General features: G+C 41.5%; 1 protein-coding gene across 2 annotated transcripts in view; it reads right to left on the bottom strand.

The window, feature by feature from the left end:
• Positions 1–15,315, bottom strand: part of LOC146521086 (butyrophilin-like protein 2) — an 83,243-nt gene that overhangs the window by 59,642 nt on the left and 8,286 nt on the right. For both annotated transcript variants that reach the window (XR_014873142.1, XM_085154477.1), the window contains exon 2: positions 8,568–8,915. Coding sequence is in view for 1 of the 2 variants with exons in the window: in XM_085154477.1 (XP_085010603.1) it covers positions 8,568–8,915 (348 nt within the window). In the remaining variant the exon portion in view is untranslated. The remainder of the gene's footprint in view (positions 1–8,567; positions 8,916–15,315) is intronic.

Genomic DNA, 15,315 nt, shown 5'->3' with positions numbered 1-15,315 from the left:
GTGGGAACAGCGTTTACACTGGAATCTGCCTTTGACGCCTTTTTTAGAGCAAATGTGACATTCAGCAGTCAAACTGACACACAATACAAAACAATAACAACACAACACACTAACTACAGCCTCCAAACACGCTAAACGTCACTAATGTCTCACATGTGAAAACTCGCTCACTCTCTTTCTTTCGCTCGCCCGCTTTCTGTCGCTGGTGTCACTCCTAAAAACTTCCCCTTCTCCCTAAACAACCAAATGTCACATGTTGCCTTATCATTTTTTTGATTGGCTGATATGCTAAACTCTAACACCAATAGGGAAGTGGTGTTTTTTCTTTTTTCACTCACAAGCGGAGAGTGTTTGCTAGCGCTGTCTGTAGAAAACGCCGTTTTTACCGTTCTTCCCGATGTAAACACCACTGTTTTGTTCAGAAAAAAACATCACGTGTATTTTTTATCATAACTCTGGTTTTACGTGGCCCGTCGACACAATTCAAAAACTGGTATATAGTTTGAAGTCCGCACTTTCGACCCAAGTTGTGAAATGGAGACTCTGAGTCGCTGTGTTGTCTTAAATTGATCATGTGATTTTGACGTGCCGGCGCGTCCCTCGACCCCAGAGGGTTAATAAAAAGTTTTAGTTTTACAAACAAGAAGACTGAAGATGAAGTAAAAACCTTGAACTTTACTTCTGTGTCTGATGTTTATTGAAGCTGTCAGCTGTCTGTCAAAGTGGACAAATGGACGCACAGTATTGACGAAACAGTAAAGCTCCTTCATGACGAGCAGAGACATTCAAGGAGAGAAATGCTGCTGATGCTGCTGCTGACGCTTGGCTCACAGCAGCATCGAGAGATGGATGACACAAAGAAATAACACAGCTGTCCGCTCTAGAGACCACCGACAGACTCAGCTGTTCACCAGCTAACACCTGTGACTCCACCCAGATGAAGCTTTAGCACCACACCTGTAGAAACTGCCTGTTCACACCGAGGAATGAATGAGAGCATTTCTAGGTCAGGACCACCTCAAGAACCAAAGACTGTGATTTATCCCCACTCAGCACCTCACCCACCACACAGCATAAAGGAACAGTCTTCCAGTCATGACACTAGATGGCTGTTATTACATTTGGCACGAGGGGATCTCAAATAAGTGTCTCACAAAGTTTGACTGAGCACAGAAATCCTCTGTTCAGAAAGAATCAGTGAAGGGAAACTCCGTCCTAATACCCTCGTACACACAATAATAACATGGACTGAACCACCACTCACAACCACCAGCACTTTATATACCTCTGTAGAAATTATCCACATATCTCACTGATCTTAACTGCACTACTGTATAGTTCTGTGTAAATAATCATTCTGTACATACGATCATTTTTAATCCTACAACTGTTTATAACTTGCATAGTTCACATTTCTGTATAGTTTCATGTTTATATCCTGTTCATAGCTTGTACTCACCACAGCCTGTACATACTTATAGTTATAGCATATTCATAACATACTTCATACCGTGTACATTATAACATACCATAATAGACCCATTTCTGTAATATACTCACATATCTATATTATTGCTAATATATATTGTAATATATCTATATCATGGCTAAAGCACTTCTGGATGGATGCAAACTGCTTTTCGTTGCCTTGTACCTGTGACATGTGCAGTGACAATAAAGTTGAATTCTATTCTACTCTATTCTAAGTGTCATGGTCCCTTTGTCTGTCCGGCCCTCCCAGCAAGGCTTCATGCATTTTTGTTTTGATTTCTGCTCTCCTGTCTTTCCTCTGCCTGGGCGGAGGTCTTGGCGGGCTCCCGCCTTCGGCTCACGCACCTCTGAGTAATCGCGGACATGTGGCTCATTATCCAGCCTTCCTCAGCTACTACTTAAGACGCTGGTTCAAAGCTTCTCGTCGCTGGATGTTGTTAGACACACATCAATGACACCCTGGCTCTTGTTATGTCTCGTGTTCATTCCTAGCGTTTCCTGGTTCTGATTCGTCTCTCGTTTACCTGTACATAGATTCCTGGACCCGTCCTGTAATATGACCTCCTCTCCTCTCTCCTTCCTGTGCTCCTCATTTCTCCTTTACATTTTCTAGACCATCATCCTCTTTTTCTTCCACCCACTGCTTTCCCACCTGTCTGAACACCTGTGCTGTAAACTGACCAAAGATGAACCCGAGTCTGATCACATGACTCATCGTAGTGTTGTCATGTCTCCAGCCATCTCTCCTGTGTACACTGATACCATCATTGATCCTTTTCCTACTTTAACAATGAATGCTGTGTTTTGATTGGCTGTGTTCTTTGATGCATCTGTACAGATTTGAACATAACTGTGTGATCAGTGTTTGTACTGTGTGTGAGTTTAAAGTCAAAGCTCCCCTTGTTCTTTTTTCCAATAACATCAAACCTGCAGCATCAGGAGGATCCACGGCTGTACTGTTGGTACCAACACTGTCTGACTGACAGATTTTAACTTCAGCTCTTTTCTCTTTCTTCTGACATCCTTTCAAACCACACACTCACAAACTGCAGTTGTTCTGTCCTCCCAACTGTTGTTCATGAGATCTGAGTTTGATTTCATCTTTTTGTTGTTTCATGTTTTAAACATGAAGCTGGATCCATCGTACTTCTCCGTCTCCTAAACCCACTCCGATATCTTTTATTTTCCACATAGTTTGTTAATCTGTTGTTTATCATCGTCTCCATTATGTTGCAGATGTTGGATGTTGAAACCATCCGTCTGCCATTTCCTGGTTTCATGTTGGTACAATCCCTGCTTCCTTCCAGCTCTGTGGAAGTTTCCCACGCTCCCAAACTCTGTGATATTCTAATAAAATATCTTTAGAGATGATTTGACCTGATATAACAACAGAATACATGCCCCAAAATGTATTTTGTAACGTATTCCAATACGTTACTCAATGACAGTAACGTATTCTGAATACTTTGGATTATTTAATATATTACCATGCTTTTTACAACTACATGAATGTACTATTGCTGTGATTTATTACTATTACTGAAGGTTACTTGCCATACCAACACCAACTAGATGTTTAAATCTTAATATAAATGAGTAACAGTAGGTGGACATTAGGCAAGGCTGCACTTTTTGCAGCGATCTCGTATAGAAAACTGTTTCACGCGTATATAAAACAGGTCCGAGGCTTGAACCGTAGTAAAGGGACCTCTGGCTAATACGGTGGGTTCTGTGTCGGCTCGTAGCTGAAAACTAGCTTTACTTTGTTGTCTGGGTCAACTTTGCTAGCAGAGACAGAGAGAGGCGTTGAAAGGCTGCTCCAACAGAACTTATTGTTTCAGAGGAAAACACGAACACGGTGTACAGTCGAGTCTTAATAGCTTACTTACAACTGGGCTCGTCAGGCTCTCTTCTTGGCTGCAGTGGTTATTATTATATTTACATGCTTCCAGCTCCCGTTTCTGCTCGATGACAGCTCGTACTTTTCCTTTTTCTCCCTCCTCGCTCACAGACACATAACGGGTATGACCGTTCTCCCTGCAGCACGGACTACACTGCCCATCAGGCTACATTTTTTAGGGCGATGCCTGTAACACTCTGCCTTTTGCCTTCATATTCAATAATTTTTTGAATAATAATTTTAAAAAATGTTTCTTCACGTCATCATGCAGCTGCAAGCAGAGGTGACATGGGCAGTGAGATTGAGACACAGACATTAAGCCTCTTAATCGTGTTTTGTTTGGGTTTCCACCAGCGTGGAATTACCAACACTAGAGAGAGCATAGCCTAACATATGAAACAGGTAAAGACCGCGTGTAATCCATTATTTCAACAAAGTAACTGTATTCTCATTACCACCTATTTAAACGGTAACTGTAACAGAATACTCATATTTTGTATTTTAAATAGGTAACGCTGGTACATGTATTCAGTTACTCCCCAACACTGCTGTAATAACTCCTATAACTGTTTTCCTCACTAATATTATCTGAACTATATTGATCTTTCACTGCTGTGACTTCACCAGCCTCCACTGTCACTGCTCCACCCTCCCCTACAGCTGAGCTACAGACCTCCACAGATCTTTAATCACACTTTGTTTGTGACCTTCCCTCCTTTCTTCCTCATCGCCTGCTTTGCTGCTTCTAAATCAGCGTTACAAACAGAACAACTTAAATCATCAACACTCACATCACTTTGTACAGTTTACTAACAAATCTGAATGTCCTCCAGTCAGCAGCACTGAAACACCACTTCATCACCCCCTGTATCGCTCCTCTACACTCAGCTCTGTCTCATCCTTACAGGAGTGAGGTCACTTCCTGCAAGAGTGTCTGTGACTTCCTGCCATCAACAAACACCTGACAGCCAATCTGAGACCATCCTGAGATCAGCTGCTGACTCTGTCCCTGCTCTAATATCTACTCTTGTACAGCTTCTTTAACTTCATTCATTCTTCACTGACTGCTCTGCTCACTGTGACCATTAAAATCCCCACACCACATTATTTTCACTGCACTGGTTTCATCCACTGGTTCTGATGACAGTCTGCTACATGGGCTGTAAAAGCTGAGCTTAAACTGTCCCAGTGTACAATAACCAGCCTGTCCTCTCTCCTGGTCCTCCCCCAGTCTCTTATTAACATGACACGTCTCTGAGAGCAAACACGTCTCTGCTGCCTTCAAAGTTACTTTCATAGCCTCTCATGTGTCCATTTGTCTGTACACTTTATTACAGATGCAATGGGTAGAATCATCTTCTCTAAGCGCTGTATGAGCTTCCTGTATTTTTCTGACATCTGATTCTGACACTGAACAAATGTTTCTCGTCCTCTCCCTTCTTTCTTTTGACAGTTACTCTGTAACTTCATGTTATCGACTGCTCTGACTTCTTCTACTTCCAGCAGTTTGTAGCACAGCAGTGATCCTTCTATCAGAAACATGCTGCTTCTCCTTCATCCTCCTCTCATTGATCTGAATCAGCTGTTTTCACAGAGAAACGCTGCACAAATCCTTCACTCCACTATTTCTGTCAGCAGATGACTCGCTCTATCATGGCTGCTGCTCCTTTTTCACACACTCATTTGTGCTTTGAATCCAATCTGTTTCTCATCATCACCATGAACAGGCTGCTCATCAATCAGCACATTAGCTGTAGATCAGCTGCACACTGATGAAGATGCTCAGACAGACGGGCTGGGCACACAGAGGACTTTATGATCTGTTCTTAAATTCAGTCCAACATGGATCATTTCTGCTCACAGTCCAATCATCTCTGGAAACTTGTGCTTCCATGTAGGGCTGGGCGATATGACCCAAAATTCATATCTCGATATTTTTTACCTGGACGCCGATATAAGATATATATCTCGATTTTTTTTTTTTTAAAGCCATAAAGTAAGAACAAAAAGAGAGTTCTTAGTCAAAGCTGTGTCCCAGATGTCACACAGGCACTTTTATTAACATAGAGCATAGATGTACATAAAATTTACTCAAAAATAAATTATGAGCATTTATTAAATAATCACGCTCCATAAATAAAAGAAAACAATGTTGTTTTTGTGCATAACAAAAAGCTCACAATTGTGCAGTCAAAATGTAAACTAAAAGATGCAGAGCATAATAACAAAGACAGATTTCACAGCTGCTCTGTTCCCAACTTCTACTGTGTGACTGACAGCATTGAGTTTGAAATCCTCTTCGTAACCACGTCTCTTAACAGGTGCCATTTATGGTCCTTATACACAGTAGGGTAATATTACGTTGAAGCACAGTACGTATCACTCCGCGAGGCTACTCGGTAGCCGTAATGCTCTGACAATCCATCAAGCGGTGCTGCTCCGTAGCTTACCAAAGTCGTACTAAAACATTTTTTGACAGATTGCTGAGCGCTGTGTACCACATAAAATCGGTTCGCGACCATCAAGCACAACCAGAATTCATACATAAGGCGCACTGTCGATTTTTGAGAAAATGAAAGGATTTTAGGCTGTGCAGCGCCTCTGGGCTGCATGGCGTTAGCGTGGTTAGCTCGTTAGCGTGGTTAGCTAGCTAACACGTTGACGGCGTCCAGCCCCACGCACGGGGCGATGCGCAGTAACTCGTTAACGGAGATTTGCCGTGTCCATCTTGTCGCTTCCTGCAGGTGAAGCGATGGGGGAGGAGGGGGAGTTGTGTTCAGTGAAGGAGAGGCGAGGCCGAGTAATGTTGCGTAAAGACAAAAGTGGATGAAAGAGAGGCAAACTTGCGGCTCCACAAGTAACATAGACTATATCGATATAAAGGATATTGTCACATCTTATATCTCGTATAAAAATATATCGATATTTTTTAAAAACTCGATATATCGCCCAGCTCTACTTCCATGGCACACGGTGCGCTGGGCTGCTTCAACAAATAGCACTACACCTCTGGTTGTCAGCTTCACCTCTCCATCGCTCTCCCCGTGGCTACAGTACAAGTGAGCTGACACATCCATCAGTGGAGACTGTGGGCCAGTAAGGAGCAGCAGCTGCCTGCAACATGGGCTTTACATTGCAAACAGCCACAAGTCTGGGCCTAACCACGCCTTTGACTTCTTCTTCATTTCCATGAGATTTACATTTCAGGGAGTTCCCCTGGAAAAAGAGCCATTTTGAAAGCTGTTTGCTGACTTCATCAATAATCTGCTTCAATCATCCAGATGAGAATCCTGAGAATGGAGCAGCCCTGATAGCAGCTCATAGGATCACAGTGTTTTTCATTCAGCTGATTGATTTCACAGGTTAGGAGGTGAACCATCTAACTGTGCTCCTCCTTCCACCTTTGGACCACTCATTTAGTGACAGCCAGGATTTGACAATCAGCTGTGACACAGGAAAACATGAGGTGGGAAACTCTGGAGAAGATCTGCTTTTCTCTACAGGGAGGCTCGCACATCTGATCTGCTCACGATCACTCAACTCACTTCAACAACATGCTGACTCAGTCATTTCTGCACGTTTCCTCATGTTACAGCCCTGACTTCAGTTCAGCTGAGGAGGAGATGAGGGAGGAGAGAGCAGTGGTGGAAGAAGAGGAGGAGAAGATCCAAAGAGGAGGCAGGGGGAGAGGCTCAGGAACAGTTAGCATCAGAGACTTTGAGCCATCATGGACTCCCACTCCTTCCATCCAGCCCTGTGTGGATCAGCAGCTCCAAAATGTCTGCTCACTCATGTTCTTACTGTCTGTGCTCTTCTTTCATTTCACTCATTATATATGAACTGCTCCTAAATCACACTGGATATGGATTTTCTGTCCATCCACACTAATTCTCTTCATTCTCACCTGATTGTTTGGATGCTCTTTGATAGCACATTGAAAATCCTCACAGTGACTTCTATTGCCACACTGACTGGACAAATACAAAGTTGAAGGCTTCATGTGTTTGGCACAAATAATACTTTGGTAGGTCTGAATTGTGTTTTGAACCATCTCTCAGGACCAAAGTCTTTTTGCTTCATTCAAAAAGAGCTGAAGGCTTTTTCCCTCACAGTTTGTCCTTTGATATTATTGGATGATGGACTGTGGAAAACACAAATGTGCACTTCTTAATGGCTCATATGTGCTGTGAAAGAGCTCTTTGTGATCCTGAAGCTTTTCAATAGTTTTTCTTTGGCTGTTTGTAAAGTTTTCTGTGTGAACTCTCAGGAATCTGGAGCAGTCTAATAGAAGTCTACTGGGGTATAGAGGGAGGAGCTTCTGTCAGACTCTTTCTGATGAGGAACTGAAGCCGCTCTCATGGTCTCATCAAATCCATCAGACTGAGAAAAACTGTCATGTGACCTCTCAGAACAAACAGCCTGTTAGTTTCCTGCTGCCTCCATCACTCACTTTCATTCACTCTCAATCACACCAACATGTTAAAGCAGCGCTATAGCTCACCTGGCTGAGCAGGTGGGCTGAAGGCGGGGCTTACTACAGGTGCCTGTGTGTTCCTCACTCTCTCCCCACTTTCCTGTCTACTCTCTGCACCTATATAATAAAGGCAAACATGCCTCCAATAGAAATCTACGTAAGCGGCCTCAGCTTCTTCCTCTTTCCCCTGTCTTCTTCTGCAGACGCTCCTCTGTAGCTTCAAGCTCTTTCTCTTTACCAGGAGAGCTACAAACCTTTGCATCCAGCCACAAACACCCCATGGGCTCCTCTGGATCATCACAACATTTTCACAATAAAAGCCTCATATTTATGGCTGCTCCACCCTGACATGTGACAACATCCAAATGACTGGATCAAAGTGTTTGAATGATCTCAGCAGCTTTAAAACTATTGATATTTATACATTTACACTGATTTGGACTAAACTAACAAAACTATTGATTTGATCCAAACTCAAATCATGCCAGAGGCTTTTATTTTGAAGTTAGGATCATTTTAATGGTCTTCTTAGTCTGTTCATTTAAACACACAGTTGCTCCGCCTGACATTTTTGGCTTCTAGATCAAAACATCAAAGAATTTATTTTATTTGAATGAACTGAAAATAGATTCAAACTAAAAGCTTTTAGAGAATAAACTCCTACATGACCTCTGACCTTTGACCTGTATCTACAGCACTGACCTCTGACTTTCAGCTTCACTTGTTTCGTCAGCAGGATGTTTCCCTTTCTGCTGTAGACGGTGCAGGTGTAGGTGTAGTTGTCTCCATCTGTGGGGTGTTTCAGGGTCAGACTGAGGTCTCCAGTTTTCAGCAGGTCTTCATTCATCTTCGTTCGGTCTCTGTAAAGCTGGTTCTGTTCTTCAGGCTGGTCAGAGCCGTTCTCATACACGTGGACAGTCCTTTGATATATGCAATTCCTTTCATATATGCTTTCCATCCACTCCACTTTAGCATCTTCAGGCAGGTGAAGTGTGGTGTTGAAGGGCAGCTGGACAGACTCCACCCCTGAATCCACCTCCACCTGGGGGACTGAGAGGACAACAAAGCACAACATGAGCTTGGATGGAGACATTTGTGTTGACTCTAACAGGCTGAATGCTGCTGCTTCACTGGGAGCTCACTGTTAGATAGAAAGTGGTCAGTGTGAAGAGGAGACGCAGCAGGAAGATGAAGACTGACAGGAAGAAAGCAGTGAACAGACTGTTGGAGCTGCTGTTAGTGGGACAGGACTTTATTCAGTTTCTGAGGACCAGATTTGACTTGATGAAGCAGAGAAACACAGTCTGAGTGTTTCTGTCACACTCACTTCATCACACAGCTCAGTTTGACAACATTTGGAAGAATTTGATAGAAGCCTTCCTTTAGTAAAAGCACCAAGAAAACACCATGAAAACACCTCACTACACACAAAACTGCAGTACTGGCAAATTGTACATAAAGTATGAAAAGTCAAAGTACTTATTGTGCAGAACAATGTTCCCATCAGTGTTCTATGGATCAATATTACTGCTGCACATGTTTAAGGCTGAGCTCATTTCAAATCCTTTCTATTGTGTTGAATCTGCAGTAATGCATCATATTCTATAAAATCATATGTTTGTAGTGGCTGTCCTGTGAGGACCACGTATCTCTAAATAAACAGCTGTTAATGAGCTCACAAACACAGGCCTACAGCTGGATTTGAAAAAGTCCATTCAATAGAAAATCAACAATCACAGCTGGATTCAAAGGCTTGAGCTCTGTGTGACATGGTTACCTGTCAGTATCTACAGGGGGATTCAAATATGAAGGAAACATGAAGGTGGTGCATTAGAAAAACTGCTGCTTTCAGAGCAACAAACTGTTTGAACTGATCCAACTTTATTAACACAGACAAATATTTGTGCATCAGCTGCTGTAACATTTGTAATGAGCATTAATATTAATAAGTGTGAGTGAACAGAGCTGCTGCAACAGTGAAACTCTCACTGACTGATGTTACGTGAGGCCTTGTTGGCTCATTGTTAGTTCGCTGCACTGAAACAGGAAAATCCAGCTGTTAGTCATAATGTTTGTGTTTGTAAAGCACTTTATAACTGAGGACAGTGTGGAGGAGAGTCTGTGTGAGTCAGCTGCACCAGTGCTTCATGCTTTGGTGTTTTTAACATAAAGTCGTCCCTGTAGACTGCTTTTAGTTTCAGTGTCCTTATTTTGCCCTAAGTTATTGGTTCTCACTGTCTCCAGATCAGGTTCAAACACAGAGGAGATCAGGGCTTTGCAGCTGCTCCTAAACTGTGGAACAAAGACCCACGCAACATTAGAGACCTTCAACACCCTCCATCCTCTTCCTCTTCTCCTTATCCCAGCACACAGAGAGGAGTGTCGGGGGAAAGGCCCCACTCAGGTGGTGGAAATGACCTCAGGAACTTGTTGCTGTGAGGCAACAATGATCAGCACCACCATACTGTTTGTTTCACTCATGGTTTCTCATTTTATGTTTGTTTTTAATCTGTTGAATTATTTCAGGACTTTGACTCATTTAAATGTGCATCACTTTGGTCAGCAGCTGTTTCAGTAACACTTTATAACACGACCTGCAAATAAGGCTCAAGTAGCCTGTAGTTACCTGTAAGTTTGTGTAACAAGTAGGTTTTGTACAGAAAGAATAAAATAATTACACTGTAAGTACATTTAAGTACAGCGTCAGTCATTTTAAGTGCTGGGTTATTTCATGGGAAATCTCCAGAACAACAAACAATATTCCATCTTTGTACTTTCCGGGCCGCGGCTCATATTATGGAGCGACTCAGCCTTAGCCTAACATCCTGGTATTTTATAGCAAAGGACGCTAAGAAAGGAAACCCAGCCACACTGTAGCCGACTGTCTGCATTGTAATCAGGCTGCAATGTAGGGACGTGTCTACAAAGAAGCTCCAGCTGAAAGGATTACAGCAGGTTAGTGTGATGACAGATAGAGGTGTAAATGTACTGACATGTAAAGAGGGTGTTGAGAAGGTGGAAGAGTGACGTGTGAGCTGCAGCTTCATGACAAGAACAAGCACTTCAGATGTACAGAGAAGTGGCCAGGAAGTGTGGTAGTAATGGCTTGTTTGTAAAAGCCAAAAATCAAACACATGATTTTAGCTCTGTACATTTGACTTTTTGGGTCTCCAGATGATAAAGAAACAGATTTATTTACATCTATAACTGCTTATTTAGTTCCTGGTGGTGGGAGGTGGATTTAGGCCGATGTTCATCAAACCTAAATGAATTATTTGTCCTAACAGTAAGAGGGCCAAATGTATTAATGAGTGCTGAAAACCTCCATGTGTGTCTGTACAGGTGGAGATCACTGGAGAAGCTGAAAGCTTTGGTGCTTTTCTACTAGTTGGGACGACTCTGTGAAAATCTGCTGACAGTCTGAGCAAGTTTTTGGACTCTTGCTCACAAAGTAAAAGACATTTTACAAAGTGAAGAGAAAAGAAACTTGTTCTGAGTGTAAGTGTTGTTTTGGATGCTGATGGATTGTTGAAGCTCATGTTTGAAGAGTTATGGATTGTTTCATGTTCTTCTGTTTTAAGTTGAATGAACAGCTCAGCTCGTCTCCGTGTTTATAAGATCACATGATGCCTGTGCTCTCCACAGTTTGATCGTACGGATCAAAGTATCAGTGTGTTCATCACTGTGTTCATTTTATAGGTAACATGTAAAGACAGCTGAACAGTGAATCTTCCATTATGCAGAAAATGATTGAAGCAGAACTTACTCAGTAATGACTTCGGCTGCTACGATACTGAAAATGATTCACAGACAATTTGCATCTTTCCTATAAAATACCTGAAAGTTAAACCAGATTAAGACTCCATGACACGGCCCACAGCCCAGGAGGTTCAGGGTACTTGTTTCATTGTTTCCTGCAGAAACCTGACTTGTTGCTGCAAATTACGCGTAAGTACAGGATACTTGTTTGCAAATAAATGAACTGATGAGAAGAAATATGTGGTGCTCGACTCTAAACACTCTCAGCTTTGAGCCGATTAAACGCTCGTTCTGAAAACATCTTCCCCTCAATGTCCAAAGTCATGAACTCTCCTCAAAGAAACAATCACAACATCTCCATCTTTATTTACACTTTTAGGTTTTAAATTTTGTTCAGTTTGCAGTAAAGTGAGTGTCACAGACCTGAGGAACTCATTTTAATACTTTACTCCAAACTTTGTGCTCTGAAAGTGAAACTCCTACAAACACATGTGAAATAATCCAGCCACAGAAACTGTCCATGGCTTTCAGTCTGTTTGCTGCTATAGATATAATCCAGCTGATGTGGAGAACTACATGTGACACTTTGATGCAGCCATGAATCCGACTGATTTCTTTCCATTTTCAAAGGTTTATGCATCAGTTAAAGTCCTTAAAAAGCTCAGAAATGAAGAGAAAGGTTGGTTAAAGCAAAGAGAGGCACTGGCAGCATTGAAGACACCAGGCATGTGCAGAGGGGGGGGCTAGAGGGGCTTGAGCACCCGCCCCTTTCCTGATGGGTGCCCAAAGTGCCCTTTTGTTGAGGCAACTTTTTAAAAAAAATTATTATTATTTTTTTTTATCTGTGTGGGCGTGCGGAGTCCTGTCTGTGCCCCTCAACAATAATATTTAACTATTAATCACAGTTTTGCTAAATAAAAGGATCTGGCTTGCATCAGTCACATGATCACATTTAACCAATGATCGCCCTTGAGGGCAGAACGCGCTGGTTACGAGCCGGGAACGAGCTCACAAAGAGCACGCGCATTTTTTGCGGTGCTGTAGGAGAAACACAAATTAACTCAGAGACACAGACTGATGCAACAAAACCAGTAAGTCGTTGTACAGCGTACACTGTAGTGTGTAGCACACAGGAGTATTAGCTTATTACGGACACGTTGGTAAGTTGTCTTGTTGCAACTGACGAACTGAAACAAACGAGCGTGCTGTGTGTGCAACAGCGCGACAAACATTACCTGTTCTTTTATTAACTGCACAGGTAGTGCTGGTCATAGCTGCTGGCTACCTGTGTAAGGCTGTCATGGGTCTGTAGCTCTGTCACCGTTTTAGGGAACATATTTAGTTTAAAGTTTCCGGGCTTTTCCTGCCTTTCTGGAGGGATTATATTTCACTAAAAACAGTCTAATATGCATGTCCACATAATTATGCATTATTATAATTATAATATATTAAAAAAACACACGCTGTATTTTAAAGAACATACATTAAGAAGCAGATTATATTAGATTTATATTTTAAATAAGACAAAATTTGGATTTTACAGCAGTAAAATTATTGTATCTCTACAGTTTAAAAATGTAATAAGCTTTGCCCCTGCACAGAGTGGATAGTGAAACAAATGGAATCATCATAAATACATTATTTCATATTTATTACTTCCCCCTCCTCATTGCTTTATTATTGTAGCTCTAGTAATAAATAATAATGTAAGGATTCTGGATCAGCACCGTGATGCCCATAGTATATACAGTATTCTGAAGAAGGTCTAAACTGTCACTGTGTGTGCGTGCATGTGTGTGTTTTATTTAGATGGATTTAAAAAAAAATATTACTCATGATATAACATTGTCCAGACATGCCTGATAAAGACATGAGGAGGGAACAGTAGGAGCTGTGTGAGGCTACTAAAGGCAGTGCTATAACATTTTTCTATCATCATTTTATTATAGATTAAGTGCAAGAGTTGTTAGGTGTGGATAATTAAATTATAGTTTATTGCAATAGCAAGTTGTGCCTTGTTCTCAGATAGACAGCAAGTGGAGAGTGATATATGAAATGATGGGATGGAAGGAAGAAGAGAAGCAAAGAGTGATTCAGAGGCAGAGCCTAATTTATTTCTCACAGTTTTTTGTTGCCTTATGGTTCCAAGCGCTGTCACCAATCTTTGCATTTTGTTATTATCTCATGACACTTGTTTAATCAGCTACCATCTCTCCTATGGACTTTTTAATGTCTACAGTCTCAGATCAACACAGCCCTGCCCTCCAGCACTATCCACAGCAACCCCTCAACAGCAACATTGTACCCATCAGGTAAAACATCGGCTACGTTTTTCTTTGCCTTGTTGCCCATATTAGATTCTTAATGAATGTGTGTTGTTGTTATTCAGCCTGGCTCAATGTGCCCCTTTTAACTTTGAGCACCCGCCCCTTTAAACCTCTCTGCACGGCCCTGGAAGACACTAAACAAGAGAAACAGATCAGAGAACATCAGGCTGAATAAGTGGAATTTTGTAAGTTTTTGTTACTCTGATTACTACTGAGCTGCTATTATTACATTTGGTGTGCATGTAGTAAATTATTATCATCATTTTCATTCTGTGCTCAGGATAAAAACATATGTTCATAAGTTAACCCTCTGGGGTCCAGGGTATAATTGGCCATTTTCAACTGCGTTTGATTTTACCTCTATATTTCACCTTTTAAAACTGTTTATCTTGCCTTGTTTGGTATCAATATTTTCAGCACAACCTCAAATATCTGAAATTTGAGTTATTTTTTCATTTTGGTATACTATATGAGCACAGTTGATCTAAATTCAGACAAAAAAAATCAAAATCCAGGTAGAAAAAAGTTATATTTTTTCTGTAAAACCCACAAACGTGTTTAATGAATCATTTTCATAACTTGAAATACAAATAGAAATTGTACATTTCTAAAAATTATGCACAAGTTTTGCAAACAACAAAGTTATTTGGTACTATTGACTACAAATGCAGCCATGGCCTCAGTTTTTTATAGAACCATTTAAATCTATATACAGAACAATCAGGTGTGCTGCATCAAATAAGAAGGCACACAAATTATTTGTGCCAGTCCAAAAAAATAGTTTGTGTTCAGTATAAGACAGAGGAGAACAGCACAGGCCTAAACCTGCAGGTCTGACAGCAGGAGGTGCATCAGTCCAGTTTTCCATGTGGGAACAGCGTTTACACTGGAATCTGCCTTTGACGCCTTTTTTAGAGCAAATGTGACATTCAGCAGTCTAACTGACACACAATACAAAACAATAACAACACAACACACTAACTACAGCCTCCAAACACGCTAAACGTCACTAATGTCTCACATGTGAAAACTCGCTCTCTCTCTTTCTTTCGCTTGCCCGCTTTCTGTCGCTGGTGTCACTCCTAAAAACTTCCCCTTCTCCCTAAACAACCAAATGTCACATGTTGCCTTATCATTTTTTTGATTGGCTGATATGCTAAACTCTAACACAATAGGGAAGTGGTGTTTTTTCTTTTTCACTCACAAGCGGAGAGTGTTTGCTAGCGCTGTCTGTAGAAAACGCCGTTTTTACCGTTCTTCCCGATGTAAACACCACTGTTTTGTTCAGAAAAAAACATCACGTGTATTTTTTATCATAACTCTGGTTTTACGTGGCCCGTCGACACAATTCACAAACTGGTATA

Source organism: Neolamprologus multifasciatus, chromosome 3 (assembly GCF_963576455.1).
Source record: "Neolamprologus multifasciatus chromosome 3, fNeoMul1.2, whole genome shotgun sequence".
In the NCBI taxonomy this organism is placed as follows: Eukaryota; Metazoa; Chordata; class Actinopteri; order Cichliformes; family Cichlidae; genus Neolamprologus; species Neolamprologus multifasciatus.
This window is presented reverse-complemented; position numbering and strand designations above follow the sequence as displayed.